At 34.6% G+C, this 17,896-nt stretch overlaps 1 protein-coding gene across 1 annotated transcript in view; it reads left to right on the forward strand.

The window, feature by feature from the left end:
- The window catches only part of PHACTR3 (phosphatase and actin regulator 3), a 272,870-nt gene extending 255,180 nt beyond the window's left edge, over positions 1–17,690 (forward strand). The window contains exons 8-12 of the mRNA XM_053705489.1: positions 5,166–5,221; positions 12,725–12,786; positions 14,469–14,609; positions 14,958–15,034; positions 17,085–17,690. Of these exons, the coding sequence (XP_053561464.1) occupies positions 5,166–5,221; positions 12,725–12,786; positions 14,469–14,609; positions 14,958–15,034; positions 17,085–17,100 (352 nt within the window). The 3' untranslated portion in view covers positions 17,101–17,690. The remainder of the gene's footprint in view (positions 1–5,165; positions 5,222–12,724; positions 12,787–14,468; positions 14,610–14,957; positions 15,035–17,084) is intronic.
- The last annotated feature ends 206 nt before the right edge of the window (positions 17,691–17,896 follow it).

Below are 17,896 nucleotides of genomic sequence, written 5' to 3' on the forward strand. Positions count from 1 at the left end.
GATGGTGTTGAGCTTCAGCACCACATTGGTGGACAGTGGCTGAAGCTCAGGCCTTTGATGTACAGCGTGTAGACTACCAGATCACTCATCCAACCCCATAGACATTACTGGGGCAACAGTATACAATACTTGGTGAAAACTGTTGCACATTTAACAGGATTTATCTGATGTGACCGCATTGTGAGATTGTGTGCTCTGGGGGGAAGGAACCAATCATGAACTGGGGATTGTTGCTCCATCTGGCATTAGTCTGGGTTATTTCAGGTACTTTTAAAGGAACAGTCTAGTCAAAATTAAACTTTCATGATTCAGATAGGGCATGCAATTTTAAACATGCTCATATGCTAATTTCTAAGCCCTTGAAGGTCACCTATTATCTGAATGAATTTGACAGTTTTTCACAGCTAGAGGGCATTAGTTTGTGTTTCATATAGCTAACATTGTGCTCATGCCGTGGAGTTCTTTAAGAGTCAGCACGAATTGGCTAACATGCAAGTCTGTCAAAAGATCTGAGATAAGGGGACAGTCTGCAGAGGCTTAGATACAAGGTAATCACAGAGGTAAAAACTATATAAATATAACAGTGTTGGTTATGCAAAACTGAGGAATGGGTAATAAAGGAATTATCTATCTTTTTAAACAATAAAAATCCTGGAGTAGACTGTCTCTTTAATAAATTGTCTGAATTGTTAAGACCACTGAGAAAGAAGTATGACCAGTTCCTGAAATGGAGTTTGACTATGGCTATCCCAAAAAATTGTAATGATCTACTTCTGACTATTACACATATAGGGGTGGGGAGAGGTCCTACCTGGAAATACAATTGATAAGAATTGACAGGCTCACACTTTCTATGAAACACAAAAAAAAAGCTTATAGAGACAGTAAACACTAAATAAATGTCATGTACCTCCTTCTAATAGTGGGTGCTGCCCGTTTAGAACCCAGGTTACACTGCAGGTATCTGAAGGAGAATTACTGCACATGTGCACACACATAAGCACTGGCATGAAGGGAGAGATAGATTTCAATATGGCAGCAACCATGATTAGAGGGAGGCAGGGAAAAACATTACTATGTTTATGAAAAGTATTTAGGACCAGATTATAAGTGGAGCGATATTTGTGCTCCACTTTGTTTTTTTAAATCTTTATTAGAGATTTTTCGATGATACATTGTAGCATAAATAATACAAAATAAAAGTGTGTCAGATATTCACTTCCTACCTGTCCACAGCAAAAAAACAAACAAGTCATAATCATACTTATACATTCCGAAACAGCAATCGGGGAGTCGCGGCTCCTCTCATAGCCTAGTTTTGAAATACTACCACTAGATAATCCCTTAGATACAAATCTTTAACACAAGTTCCCAAAGCAACAAACAATAATAAGCAAACCATTGAATCTCATGTTCCACGGTGATTCCTAAAATACCATTTAGTACAAGTTCTAATGTTTTAAGTAGTACGAAGGGGAGGGGGTCAAGTGGGGAGAAAAAAAAAACTCTCCTCTGGGAACCTTCAATCTTCTAAGCATCTGAAAACCATATTCTAGGAAGCGTCCCCCTTTCTAATTGCTGATGAACCCAGCTAGATGCCTTAAAATGTGAGGCGACCTGCATTTGTGCCCCTATAGGTAGTGAGTTAATGTACAATTTCCATTTATTACAAAAATGGCCAATCTGTTTAGAATTGGGTTTTTTTTTAAATTAAACAGTTCCACAAAGCGCTCCACTTTGTAATACCAGCACACGCTAATCTGCGCATGGGAGCATTGCGCTCACGAGAACGCGCTTCCATAGGCAGACAGCATCAGAACATCATGCAGAGAAGGGGTAAGTAGCACAGCGATGGCAGCACATTTTTAAATATATATATGACCAGCAGTTCTCAGCTGAACACAGGCAGTTATTGAAAGGTATTGTGACTCCTGATTGTCTCAATGATTGTTTTCTGCTCAGGACCAGCAGTTTTCTGTGGCTCCCAAGAAGATTTTTATCTATGTGTATAACGCCTTTGTGGAGTTCCAGAGTAATTAATAAAAACAATTACTTGTTCTAACAATAAGAGCATAACATTTTTCTACTATAATTTCCCTTTAATTCTGTCATTTTGTTAGTACAATATACAAGGTTGTGCAAATCAAAAGATGTTCAGAGATATACCTCTTGCAAAGCTTGCCAGAAATTGCAGCAGAATGAATGTTCCTGGCACTTTGTTTTGGACAATTAGCGACATGTAATTGACTAGAGTTGTTTCATCTTCTCTGGAGGAAGTGGAAAAGACATCATTTTCAGAAATATGGCACAACAAAAGCAACCAAAACAATTCATAAATGTGTGTTGTAAAGTTCTTTTATTTTCTATGAACATCTTATGGCTAATTATAATTTTAGTGTGATGTCCCTTTAAATACATAGACTTACACAACACTTGAGAAGGATTTGTTGGAACTCTTATTAGTATGACGATCAGTATGTTTTTATATTCTCCTATATGTGCGTGCCACGTATGTTTAACCTGTCCTAGAGCTGAAAATGCACAAGTGTTATTCTTGTGTTAGATAACGCAATAAACCATTTGAGCCAAGCAGGGCCTTTAGCAATGCATAAAAGATCATGTTTGTTGTACAAAGATAAACATTATTTTTTATAAACGTCATTGTGTAGTTATGCAATACCATAGGAGCTTCAAACCTATTATTTGAACAGGATTCTTAAAATATTACTGGACACGATCTTCCTTTACTGTATTTAAATGTTAGTTAGACTTTATGAACTCCCTTATTCGGGCAACAACAAAAATCACTGCTGGGGAAAGTTGGAAAATAAGTAACTATTGCAAATTGCACTACAAGTTTAATTTTAATTGCAGAGCAAATCAAACTGGATCTTCAGACTTTTCTATTGCAAAATTGTTTTCCCCTTGTTACTATTCCTTTAAGGTTTATTTTTGTATATGGCTTAACTGCTTGTTGCTCACTAAAACCTCAAATTATTCTTGAGAAAATGCCCATTCATATGAGCTGAGGTTGCAGAAATAGCAGCCCACATTATCTCTCTGTACACAAAGGTGTCTTCATCTTATTCCCCACATATGGGAGGGTGATTTCTCCTGTAGTCTCTTGTTTGCATATCTTTGTTATTGAGAATACAGTACTGCAAAATTGACATTTTTAGTATAGGTGTTTTTTTCAACGGGCAAAACAGTTATTTCACATGACAAAATAAAGGCAAAGGAGCTGTTTGTAAACGGTTTAATACCCCCAGCAGGTAACAAGGATAATTAGCAACACATTAAAGGGTTGACACGTTTACAGCACACTGTCCCTTTAATATCCCTTGACAGAGTGTGTGGCTGAGCTGAGGGGCTTTTTGGCCACCATCTTGCTTCGCATCCCTAAAACATTGTCATTAGCTGCTAAGCAATTGAATGCTGCACAGCTCATGTGAATGTCCCCTCTCCCCAGCACATACATGACTTTCCCTCTAGTCGGTCCGTCACGAAGCATTAATCCCTCCACATATTCTCTGGAGATAATTACTGAGCTCTTTTTTCTAGAGTAAAAGTAATTCAATTGCCTATTATGAGTTTATCAAAGAAATTATTCTTAGAATCCATATCAATTAGCAGGTGCTTATTTTTGAGAGCATGAATAACAGTGGGGGTTATGTATAAAATGCTGATGCATCTCTACATAGATGTAGGGAAAATTCCCTTTGCTTACAATGGCCACTGTAGCCCTTATTATTAAATAGTCATTAGTATAATGGTTTTAGCTAATCAGGTTTTTAACAGAACACTGTGTGGATCTGGATCGTTTCATTAAAATAAACTGTGTTATTCCCTATGCATAAGTGTTTATTGTGAATGGTGATATTATTATTATTATTATTAATAATCATTATTACATCATTTGATAAAACAGGAAAGAGAGAGTAACTGAACTCTTGGAATGTAAACCCAGTGGAGAGATGTTTGGATGACAAGATGGGAGTTCAGCAGTTGAGAGCAGTGTATGATTTGTTCGTGCTGATTTTGCTGCTGCTAATGAACTGAGGTGGTAAAATTATCAGCAGATGAGTAATAAAATAGTTATAAACCACTTGCAAAACAGATCATTTGTTACAAGGTTAGAGAACAATGAGATTGGAACAGATCAGCCAGTAACACGAATGTTTTTAGTTTTGTGAACCTTATGTTGTTCAGTGTCTATTGTGAAACATTTTGTTCTCTGCATATTTACCTTGAACATTATTTCTCTACACAGCTGTGCTATGTTTTCAAAGAATAGAAATTTCCCTGCACACTTTTACTGTAATAATATATGTAATATACACATATATTTAGTTTTTTATATGGGGGTAAATTAGCTAAAATAACACATCATTCACTTTTCAATAAATATGTGTTACAGATTTTAACAACATAGATCCGGGTTATTATATTTGATAAGTGAAATTTTATAACAAGATCGTGTACTGAGTACTTTAAAAGCAATTCTTCTGCACAGACACGAAACACTTTAAAAAGTTTAAAAATGTCAAGACCCCTCTAATGCAACAGGTTTACAGGAATAGATGCAGAACCTTCTAATGCAACCTTTCCGTTGCTATCCCTTTGGTGTATCTGGATATGTTCAGGACGAGCTGATACTACAAAATGCTTAGGGACTAGTCGGTTTAAAAAAACTGTTATTGGAACAATCATTAGAAATCTGCTTGAGAGTCCGTGAGGGATTTGCAGCTGCAGCAGCGGTTTAGGATGGGGGCTGGGCAGTGTGTAGTACTAGGGGAAAGCCTCATTAGCTATGCAGGCTCGGCAAGCGCACCCGGCTGCTGATTGGTGGAACTGTCAGGCATTGCTGGTGGGAGTGAGCAAGTAGCTGTATACAAGGCTCGCCAGACACTGAACAGAACAGCACACAAGAGCCTAGATTAGCTCCTGTATACTAGAGAGGACCAATCTGCTAGACCCTCAGCACCTGAGCTCACCTACCTGACCACCACTGTCCAGTGTAACTCTAAGAACCAGGAGAGCAGCTTAGTAGCAACAGGCAGCATCTTCACTGTTTTCAGATTTAACATTGTCCCTTGAGATCGTGACTAAAACTAAGAACTATTTACCAGTATGGTGCAAAACGTTATCCTGGTGTTTTTTCGCAGGCGACTGAGCCAAAGACCCGCAGTGGAGGAGCTGGAAAGAAGAAATATTCTGAAACGTAAGTCATTATTTTTTTTTTTGTATATAAAATGACACGTAAGTAATTATTTATTTTTTATATATATATAGTATAAACCTATTCACTTATTGCCATGTGTTGTGCCTTATAACGTTGGTGACACCTGCAGTGCATTGCTGAGATGCCTGGGATGAGAGTGTTACTGGCATATGCAAAACAGAATGAGAAGCATGTTGTATGGCTTTGATATGCATTGCTGAGATGCCTGGGATGAGAGTGTTACTGGCATGTTGTATGGCTTTGATATGCATTGCTGAGATGCCTGGGATGAGAGTGTTACTGGCATGTTGTATGGCTTGGGTATGCATTGCTAAGATGCCTGGGATGAGAGTGTTACTGGCATGTTGTATGGCTTTGGTATGCATTGCTAAGATGCCTGGGATGAGAGTGTTACTGGCATGTTGTATGGCTTTGGTATGCATTGTGGGAAACTGACAACCCAGGAATCTGAGCTGCCTTTTGTTTATAGAAGTACATGTGTATTTGGAGCAAGCAAATTGATCTCATTTAAAGGGACAGTCTAGTATAAATTAAATTTTAATTATTCAGATAGGACTTTTCATTTTAATCAACTTTCCAATTTACTTTTATCATCAAATTTGCTTTTCTCTTGGTATTCTTAGTTTAAACTAAACATAGGTAGACTCATATGCTAATTTCTAAGCCTTTGAGGGCTGCCTCTTATCACATGCTTTTTAAATCTCTTTTCAACACAAAGAGACAGAAAGTACACGTGGGCCATATAGATAACACTGTGTTCAGGCACAGGGGGTTATTTAAGATTTAGCACAACACAATGCTAAATTTAAGACAATAGATAATAAACAGTCACAGTCATGTGATCAGGGGTCTGGAAGAAGGTTCCTAGATACAAAGTAATCACAGAGGTAAAAAAGTATATTAATATAACTGTGTTGGTTATGCAAAACCGGGGAATGGGTAATAAAGGGATTATCTATCTTTTAAAACAATAACAATTCTATGGTAGACTGTCCCTTTAAAGACACATTTTCTATAATAGCTTAATATTTCCTATCTATCGTACTTCAATACCTAGTATTACTAGTCTAAAACACATTTTTATTTCTCATAAAAATGATTGGAATATAAACTTCTGTAATCCCAGCATTATTTTATAGAATTAACAACATGGCATCCGCACAACAGTGATATTTATCAGACACTGGTTTTATAATGTGTAATTCCATCAGTCCTTTGGAATTATGAAGTGTGGAGGGATATCATTATTTTGTCTCTAAAATGCATGTAATGTACACAAATTTAAGACTGGGTTTCCCTTAAAGGGCCATTATACACTCATTTTTTCTTTGCATAAATGTTTTGTAGATGATCTATTTATAAAGCCCATAAAGTTTTTTTTTTTTTTTTTTTTTTTTTTAAATGCATAGTTTTGCTTATTTTTAAATAACATTGCTCTGATTTTCAGACTCCTAGCCAAGCCCCAAAGTTTTATTTGAATACCGTCAGCTACCTTCTCCAGCTTGCTCCTGTTTGTGTAAAGGGTCTTTTCATATGCAAAAGAAGGGGGGAGTGTCTTATTTCCCACTTGCAGTGGGCTTTCCACCTGCCTTTTCAACAGAGCTAAACTGAAAGCTTCTAAGTACATTTTTAAACAATTTTATACTGGATTTTTATATCAGTATCTGTGCATCTTATTCTTTATAGTAGTGTCTATTACATGCAGTTATATGAAAATGAGTGTATACTGTCCCTTTAAATCCCTCTTAAAAGACAGCTCTTCACATATTTCAGGAATGTGTGAGATAATCTCCAGTGGCTAACCATACCATATCAAATGTATAGTAAAGCTTCAGGTTTCTTTTGAAGAAATCCCACATTATTAATCATTTTAACAATATTTGTAACATTATTGTGTAATGTGTTTAGAGCCACTGTGTAATTATATAGGACCCTGGTATTTGAGTAGTTTCCCCAACAGTGCATTCTACTTGCACCTGTTTAAAGATGGTTATATTCTGACAGCTACACCCTGGCCTATGTCCTTTGGCATTCACACACATTATATCAGTTTATTAACATACCAGAGCAGTCTGGCACTAGTTGGGTCCTATCTACTCGATTTATTAAAGGGCTATAAAACCCATCATTTTTCTTTTCTGATTCAGATGGATCATACCATTTTAAAAAAAGTTTCCAATTGACTTATATTATGAAATTTGCTTTTTTTCCCAATAATATTCTGTGCTGAAGAGATACCTAGGTAGGCATCTTGAGCACTACATGATAGGATATAGGGCAGCAATCTAGTTCTCTTGCAAATGGATAACATTCTTGCAAAACTACTGCCATATAGTGCTCCAGAAATTAGCCCATCCCTGATTTTCTACAAAAGATACCAAGAGAAAGAAGAAAATTGATAATAGAAGTAAATAATAAAGTTGTCTATCTTAATCATGAAAGAAAAATGTTGGGTTTCATATCCCTTTGATTCACAAAATAGATTTCCTTTTTTTTTTTTGGAAAAGCAGAGTTTCTTGATTGTGGAAGTCTTGCAGCATAAACAACCAGTGGAATAAACAACATATATATAAAGGGGCACAACATACAGTGCCCTATATTTTTTTTAAATTATGATAGAAAATGTAGCATAAAAACTCTAAGTGAACAAGAGCATACGTTTATTACACTGAAGTTTAGGTTACACTGTAATGGAATCTGCCTGTATTGTGCCAATCACAAAGAAGTTAGCGGCTGCATATCCTGACTATGGCAAGATCTTGCCGCTGGTTTGAGAATATTTTGTGAGCATCATTCTCGATTAATTAGGTTGGTGTTATGGAGGCTTAAGACATTCTGCTGCCAGGGTCCAAGAATGAAATGATGCCCCCAGACTCACTGTCAACTGCCGTCTAAACCCAGACATAATTAAAGGGACATGAAACTCAAATGTTTTCTTTCATGATTCAGATAGAGAATACAATTTTAAACAATTTACCAATTTACTTCTATTATTTAATTTGCTTCATTCTCTTGTTATCCTTTGCTGAAAGGTTTATCTAGGCAAGCTCAGGAGCAGCAAAGAACCTAGGTTCAAGTTGCTGATTGGTGGTTGCATATATATATAGATTGTGATTGTCTCACCCATGTTTTCAGTTAGAAACCAGTAGTGCATTGCTGCTCCTTCAACAAATGATACCAAGAGAATGAAACAAATGACATAATAGAAGTAAATTAGAAAGCTGTTTAGAATTGTATTATCTATCTGAATTATGAAAGAACATTTTTGGGTTTCATGTCCCTTTAAGTCTCATATGTGTGTTATCCAGAATATGATCTTCCTATGTGCCACTTCTGTAAAATGCGGCCTGGGTCCCATTGTCCCACCTGCTCCTAATATATAGCCAGCCTTGGTGTTATGGTTGATTTTAAAAGTATATGAAACCCAAACATTTTCTCCTGTGTTACAGACAGAACATACCCCCCCCCCCTAATTTACTTCTATTATCAAATGTGCTTGGTTCCCATGCTATTCTATGCTGGCACTACATGGCAGGAATTAATGCTCTTGCTAATGGGCCGGCTCCTAAGCATAGGTTCCTGCTTTACAACAAAATATATGAAGAGAACGAAGAAAATTGATAATAGAAGCAAATTAGAAAGTTGTTTAAAATTGTGTGAATCCTGAAAGAAAAAAAGTGGATTTCATATCCTTTTAACAATATCACATTGAAAACTAGATTGTTAAAATAAAGGCTTTGTCTAATAAAATATACATTTGAAGCTTTTCACTGTAAATGCAACAGTTATTATAAAATATAAAGAGTATCACTGCCTGGCTCGCAACATTGCTGCACACATTATGTCTATGCTTGTGGATTCCAACTTACTATTGTGCAGCAGTTACAGTGTTAACCACAAAATTGCGATTTCCTTTTCTTAAAGGGGCAGTAAACTTAGCAAATAATGTTATATAATTCTGCACATAGTGCAGAATGATATAACTTTAGCTTAGAGCCAGATTTGTAAAGCAAAGGGTTAGATAAATATTTTACAACGAAAACAGAACGCCGCTCCTGGCTCTACTGAGCAGGTCTGTTTTCTTCTCCTAAGCGCATCACGGCATGCTGTTTAATCACAGCCGGCCTGATCACGCTATTAAACTCCATGTAGCTCGCTCCTGCTACCAGACCAGAGCGGTAGCGAGCTACATTGAGTCTAAAATAGTGCAATAGGGGGCGCTGTAACTAGACAGCGTGCCCGCGATGTGCTTAGGAGAAGAAAACCGACCCGCTTAGTAGAGCCAGGAGCGGAGATCTGTTTTCGTAGTAAAATATCTATCTAACCCTTTGCTTTACAAAGCTGGCGCTAAGCTAATGTTATATAATTCTGCACTATGTTCAGAATTATATAACATTATTTGCTAGGTTTACTGCCCCTTTAATGCTGAGATTGGCATAATGTTGGAGCTTACACAGACAATGATTTTTTGGTATTGACATTTATGGAGTATACCTACCAATTAGTCACAAAAAAACCCTGTTCAGCGGGCTTTTAAAATACTCTTTGCAAAGTGCGCTGCGATTGTAGGCTGGTGTTGTATAACCCCAGTATACTATGGGCTTTCATGTCCCTTTAAAAGACTTTGCAGTGTAAAATGTAATATGGCACACTTTGCAAATACATGATAATATAACTGTTCCATGTCTTATACAATCCAATTACAGATGTAACACAGGGATCATAACATGGTGCTTTTTTTAGTTTCAGCCATATTGTTTTACTTCAGACTTCTCATTGTGTTTTGTTCAATCACTTATCATTATTTCCAACAAACAAGAAATTCATGGAATAAATGTAGTACAGGAACATTGCCACAACAATCTGTTACAAACACTATGAGAAATATTATTTTTCTTTACTTTAATCCAAGGACATGACTTTGTTAGCTAATAGATTTGTGATGTCTCTGTAAACTGAAGTGGGTTTTCTCTTGTAACTTGCAAGTTGCATTCTGGGAAACCTGCCCTTGCATACTGAACAGAACAACATGCAGAGAAAACATCTAATCTCAATAAGGTTTTTCAATGCCACAAATGTACACGAGTAACCTAGATATATACAATGTAACCATCGTTATACACATCTTTTTTTATCTATTCACTGTCACAAGGGTTTCACATGAACCCAATGTTTTTCTTTTATGATTTAGATAGTGCAGGCAATTTTAAGCAATTTTTTAATTTACTCATAGTATCAATTTTTCTTCGTTCTCTTGGTATCTTTATTTGAAAAAGCAAGAATGTAAAGCTTATGAGCCGGCATATTTTTACTTCAGCACCCTGGATAGTACTTGCTAATTGGTGGCTACATTTAGCCACCAATCAGCAAGCGCTACCCAGGTGCTCAACCAAAAATGGGCCGGCTCATAAGCTTATACATCCTGCTTTTTCAAATAAAGATACCAAGAGAAATTAAGAAAATTTAATAATTGGATTAAATTAGAAAGTTGCTTAAAATTGCCTGATCTATCTAAATGATGAAAGAAAAAAAATTGTGTTCAGTGTCCCTTAACCACTAAGTACATAAAACTCCAAAATTGTTACTTTTACAACCTGTTGATTGCATTTGCACTTTTGTAGAATGTTACAAACTCCCCTAAATATCTGCTGAGAAGTGAAAGCGAGTAATGTGGTGGATGCCTTGAGTACAGAAAGGATTATCACATAGTAGAAAGAAATGTGCAGAATACGGAATATACCTGCTGGTGACTCATACTGTGGGAAGCTGTAGAAATTCCATCATTCTTAAAATCATACAATACAGCAGCCTATGGATTTTGAGTTTTTTAGGAACAGCAGTGATATTGACATATCCATCCTTTGTTAGTGAGATTGCTTAATATTTGAAATTCCCTTTGCCAAGCTAGTAGAGCACTTGTAACACTGACCTGAATCTTTATTTAGCAACTGACAGTACCAGAAATAGAAATCTCATGTGTTGGTATTCTACAGCAAATAATGTATTCCACCCACCACCACTGCAGCAGCAGCTATTTTTAGCTTTTGTGCAGAGGCGTTGCAAGGAATATTAATGCTAGAAGGCCCCTATAAACTGTCTGGGGAAAGACCTTCCAGAATAATACAAATAAAAAAGTACAATGTTCACCCCCATTAATAGGTGTGTGTTTTTAAAATTAGATGCTGCTTTAGTTCCAAATACATTTAATGCATTTAGCCTTAAGTCCAAATCCCTTAAAATAAAGACCTGCATTAATTTATATGTTTTAAAATTCTATAAACTGAATTAGGATATTCAGAATGGTACCTACACAAAGATGCACATGAGAATTCTAAATAAATAAATAAATAAATATATATATATATATATATATATATATATATATATATATTTATATTCAAAAAGCGCAAGAGACAGACGCTCTAGATGGGATGGGAATAAGCCCATCTAAAAAAGCCAAATCCCTATAATATACCTGCCCAGATCTTGATTTTTCTAGGGGGTTCTGTTTGCAGCTTGGGAGTTGTAAGTCTGGCATGACTGGTTATATGTGTCTATGTATGATCATTTACTTGTTTTTATAGTAACTATTGAGTGCTCTACTTAGCACTGTAGCTGCACCCCATTCACATGACTGGTCCTAGTATTTTAAATTATTTCTATATGTATATTTTCTCTTTTTGTGTATCTGTGTTTTCTCACTTTTCTGATATGTGATTCATAGATACCCCTATGTGGTATGTTGTAAATATACCACACCTGTGTATAATTTTTACTCTGTATAAATAAAGTTGTGCTTTTCTACATTTCTAAAAAAGGTTCGGAAACCCCTGGCTTTTTTACATGGGCTTTTCATATCCCACCTCGAGAGTATGTCTCTTGCTCTTTTTGAATATAATTACTATTGAGGGTCTGCACCAATAGCGCTATATTCTTAGTGTAGTAATATATCATACATTTTATTTGTGGGATACTCTCTACACTTGTTGCACTATAATATATATATGTATATATATATATATATATATATATATATATATATATATATATAATATATATATATATATATAAACTAATTTCACATATGAAATTTAAAAAAATATAACTATCACAATCTATAAAACCTTCTGAGATTAACTTTTCTCTAAATTATAACTCACATTCTCATATTGCAGTATGTCCTTTATTGTTGAGCTAACCATAAATCTCGGCATCAATGAACTAGGTTAAACTAGTATATTAAATATTATGCACAATTAATTCCAAGGGGAACATTTGTTTTGTGAAGGCTGAAATCGTATACAAACCACATTGTTAAGGTAAACATACTCTTTCAAGGTCACATTATTTTTTTAGTCAACATGGAATTAGGAATTATGGTATTACTATGTGAGGTCGGTGTTAAAATCTATTATTTTACACAAAACATATGATGCCCCAAACTTCCCCAGTAATATTATATTTATTGTTTTTTTTTTATAGAAAGAAATGACCAAACTGAGCAAGAAGAGAGAAGAGAAATAAAACAGAGGTTAACAAGGAAGGTGAGCCATTTTTTCATTCCTAATTGTATACATTATTGTAATTTAACAACATATTTTACATATTTTTCTTAAGAATGTACAATGTTTGTAGAACCCAACTGCTTTGCTGAGCTGTGCTTTAAATGTAAATTAAATTGTACCCGATGCCTCCTGCACATTATCAAATCTTGTGGGGACCCTTGAAAATTTGTAAGTGGATCCCTGACTCCCAGTTTAAGCAGCATCAACTATATACAATGTAAGTGTAACCAGTTTAAACAATAATAAAGGGTTAAATGAATGACTTACTGGGAATGTGGTGTAACTGACACAGTCAGCTTACAAATTCATCTGGACATTGCAAATGCTGCAAGTAAATTGCTAGCATGGCAGTTGCTCTGTACCAAGTTAAGATTGTAATCTGTAAACTCATGAGGACAGGTGTTTCACTAGAGAGATGTCTGGTAAAATAGGAGTGGATTTCAACAGCGTTCTAATCCTAACCCCAAAAACAAATAAACATAACGAACAAAACGCTTAGGGCTAGATTATAAGTGGTGTCCTAACTATTTCACATATTACAAGTTAAAAGTAAATAGTTGCGCTCGAGCGCAAACAAAATTTATGCTCAATGGATTAGCATGCCTGAAGTTCTAGGGTAAAGTGTAAGGGTTAAAAAAAAGTTGCTCCAAACATAACATAACTACATAAAAAAAAACGTTTACACTCATATATACACTTTCTGATTAAAATATTTCATATAAATATTAATAAAAATGTTTTATAAGGGTTAAAATATATGTAATGTATGTATATGTATGTCTAAATATGTGTATTTGTGTAAATATGTATATACATGTATATTTATGTGTTTATATGTGTATATAAATATATACATACACACACACACACACACACACACACAGGTAAACACATATATACACATGAATATACAGTACATACACACACACATATATATATATATATATATATATATATATACATACACAGACACACACACACTTTGGAATCCTTTCCACTCAAATACAATTAAACATGAAAAATAAGTTTTAATATGTTTTACTGTGTTTTTACTGTAAATATTTTACATGCCAATGTTCTTAGAATACTTTATTTTATTTTTTTTATCTTTAAATATATATTTATCTCTCTCTCTCTCTCTCTCTCTCTCTCTCTCTCTCTATCTATCTATATATATATATATATATATATATAGATAGATAGATAGATAGATATACTGTATATTTAAACAAAGAAACCATCGGATATATATATAATTATAAATTTTAATATAAAAAGAACATTTTCTTCTATGTCAAGAACATTGGAATGTAAAATATGCATAACTAACGGATTAGCACAGTTGGTCTACTGCGTGTTGGATTAGCTCACAAGCGTTGTGTTAGGTTTTTTGAACAGTGAGTTCTATTGAAGTCTATGGGGAGATGAAGTTAAAGTGGTCGTGATATCAGAAGTCCTGAAGTTACCCCAAATCAGTTAATGTGCCACTTGTAATATGTCCCTTAATCATGTAATTCTTTCCACTAAAAATGGTGTTTGTAACTTTCTGATCACACCATAGGAGAAAATGAATTTAAGTAATTGGGGGGATTTCATGAATACATGTTTTTAATATCCAATGTCACATTGAAAACTAAAGAAATGTTTTTTTCTGTATACAGCTTAATCAACGCCCTACTGTAGATGAACTAAGAGAGCGGAAAATCTTAATACGATTCAGTGATTATGTGGAGGTGGCAAAAGCGCAGGATTACGATAGGAGAGCCGACAAGCCTTGGACGAGATTATCTGCAGCTGACAAGGTATTGAAAGCTTAATGTCATCAGGGCTAAAGACAATTTCTGCTTAACAAAGTGGAAGCAGTCATAAAAAAATGTGTTTTATTTTAAAGGAAATACAATAAAAACAAAAGTATTAATAAGCAATTTCCTCAGAGTAGTGTGTTTAAAAACTATATAGTATATATATATATATATATATATATATATAACATCATCCTCTAAAACAAGGCAAATGCATAACACTTTTTAAGCTTTTTTTTGTTAAAAAAGCTGAATCTGACTTGCTTTAATTATCTTTTGTGAATTAAATTATGGAAGTGCTAAGATCAGCTGATGTTAAATAATCAAAACTTTTTTTTTTTCTTTAAGGCTGCAATCCGTAAAGAACTAAATGAATATAAAAGTAATGAAATGGAAGTGCACGCGTCAAGCAAACATTTGACCAGGTATGTTGTATAGAATCTATAAAACTCTGTTTTATCATTATCCCCAATAGAAAACTTGGGATGAGAATGCCCATTTACTCTGAAACAGTACAAAACAGGATTGTAAAATTGGCCACCTGCAAGTGACATAAGGCCCCCAAGACATTTTTTATGGATGTCAGAGAATGTAATCATTAGTCAGTGGTATGTTTATTTGTAGGGAATAGGTTTGTGCTGTGCTGGGGAATAACTATTTAAGTTACAGGTCTAACTTAGTATACTAATTTTTAATGTATCTGATCCATCAGCATGTACGGCTAAACAATGTCTTCTATATGACACAGGTCTAATTTAGCAACTTAAATAATACGTTTACTGTGCTTTGATGATTTATGAGACATCTATTGTACAATGAGCTAATGCAGGGTCACTGGCTCAGATTACTGCAGAGCTCTAATTCCAAAAAAATGAGGGAAAACTGACAGCATGCACAATAACATATAAATTATGCGGTAAAGTAAGAATTCTATTTCACAGCAGCACAAAACCCCACATCATTTTTTTTTTTACAAAAAAGGGGAAGTGATTAAAATGTAAAGAAACACTAGAAACAAAAATGCTCCCAAGGTGTCTGTCTTAGAAGGAATGTGGACACGTATTACTTAAAATAAAGGGTGTGTGATACAGATATTGAATTTCCTTACAAGATTTGATTGCAAAGTGACATAGATGCCGTAACTATAAAAGGAAATGTTAGGGTGATGACACACAGACTTATAGTTTATAGCAGAACCATAGGAATCCTTCCCAACACATAACAATTTCTGTGCCCAACAGTATTTTTCAAAATCATTTTACCAAACCATATGAAAGCCTTTCAAACACATTTGTGATGCAATATAATTAGTATAATTTGCATGAGGATAATTCAAGGGTATTCCAATCCATCTGAAAACATATGTTTTGCAGATCTTTGCTTCAAATGTTTCTTGAAACATTTCTTTGCTGTTTAGGGTGGCATTTCTTGGTTGTTCACACAGCTTTTTTTAGTGTTAAATGTTTTGCCCTTTGTACTATTTACATATTAAATGCAACTGTTTCTTGTCTTAATTAAAGGGACACTGAACCCAGAATTTTTATTTCATGATTCAGAGAGAGCATGCAATTTTAATCAACTTTCTAATTTACTCCTATTGTCAATTTTTCTTCATTCTCATGCTATCTTTATTTGAAAAAGAAGGCATCTAAGCTTTTTTTTTTTTTTTTTTTGGTTCAGTAAACTGGACAGCACTTTTTTATTGGTGTATGAATTTATCCACCAATCAGCAAGAACAACCCAGGTTGTTCACCAAAAATGGGTCGGCATCTAAACTTACTAAAGAGAATGAATAAAATTTGACAATAGGAGTAAATTAGAAAGTTGCTTAAAATTTCATGCTCTATCTGAATCACAAAATAATTTTTTTGGGTTCAGTGTCCCTTTTAAGAGCTGTCCCTTTAAGTAACACTTTTACACTATGAAATTGGTACACAACTCAAATAAGATCATTATAAAGTAAATTTATGATTGTGATAAAGTATTTGGATTACTTAAAAAAATGAATCAATATTATACCAATATTGTTAATTGCAAATAGCATGAACAAAAATTATGCATTTGTCATCAATATAAAATATACTTTCTGTCATTTTCTAAGAAAACGCCCAGGAATAGCTAGCAAGAAGTCAGTTTCTTATAGCGTTTTGTGTGTTTAACTAGATTTTCCTGTTATATAATTTTATAATTCAAGTTGCCTTTCTTATTTAAACAATAGCTCTTAAACATTTGAAAAGGTTACAAAAAGAAGCAAAAATCACCTGATCTTGCATACAATGTTTTTGCGTAAAAATTAGATGGATTGGAAAGGGGGTCAAAATGACAGATATTTTAGGGAAGCTTACCATGTGCCAACAATGCCTGTTTCTGTGTTAATAGGAACAAATTGTGGTTCACATTTTGTATCTTTTTCAGACAGAGAATTCTAATAATGTGTTGGAACTTACAACCTTTTTTGTTGTTGTTTTTCTTTAGATACCACAGGCCGTAAAAATATTCTTGAGGGAAGAATGAGTTCTACTTTAATCTAAACTGCTGAACATGTTCCAGGAGGAGCAGTAATGGGCAGTCCTGAGGTTCAGCGTCTGGCGCTCTGACTTTCGAGGAGAAAGAATGATTGGGGCAATACAGATAAATTGTCTGTGACCCTTCCTTATATGGGACAGATCAGAGATGCATTCAATACGTATGACGGGGAATACCCTAATGTGAGAGAAAAACCAGCTCAAGGACACACACGCAAAATAAAAAGGGGGTAAATGATGGAGACTGGATGGAAACTGCGGTTCGTGTCTATGACTTATTTCAAGCTGTATATTGCAGCGTATCTTGGGATGCTGTGCATGTGTGGGCTTCACTATGGCAAGATCATAATGGACATGCACCCAGCACCTCATAAAGTATTACATTGACATGACATGTCAGTCTAATCACGGTTTATTTGTATCTATTCAAATTCATGCTTCGGCAAAATATTTTCATGTTTTATATTTTTGTTTCCTTTTTTATGTCTTACAAAATAACAGCTATTTTTTGTTTCTTGTTAAGTTTATCTTATTAAAATACTAAAAGTTGCTGCAATTTTCTATCTCCTGAGATTTATTTAGCAAACTATATATACACCAATCAATGTTTTCACAAATTGCACCAAAATGGTTAAATATTTGAAGAAAGGAATTTTAGACAATGGTGGATACAATGTAAGTCAAAGGGGGTTCAAAGTAATCACTTTTTCTCATGCAGAGTTTTTTTCCCACCTTTTCTAAATAATTATGGTCCAAGTTTTA

The sequence above is a fragment of the Bombina bombina genome, chromosome 1 (genome assembly GCF_027579735.1).
Source record: "Bombina bombina isolate aBomBom1 chromosome 1, aBomBom1.pri, whole genome shotgun sequence".
NCBI lineage: Eukaryota > Metazoa > Chordata > Amphibia > Anura > Bombinatoridae > Bombina > Bombina bombina.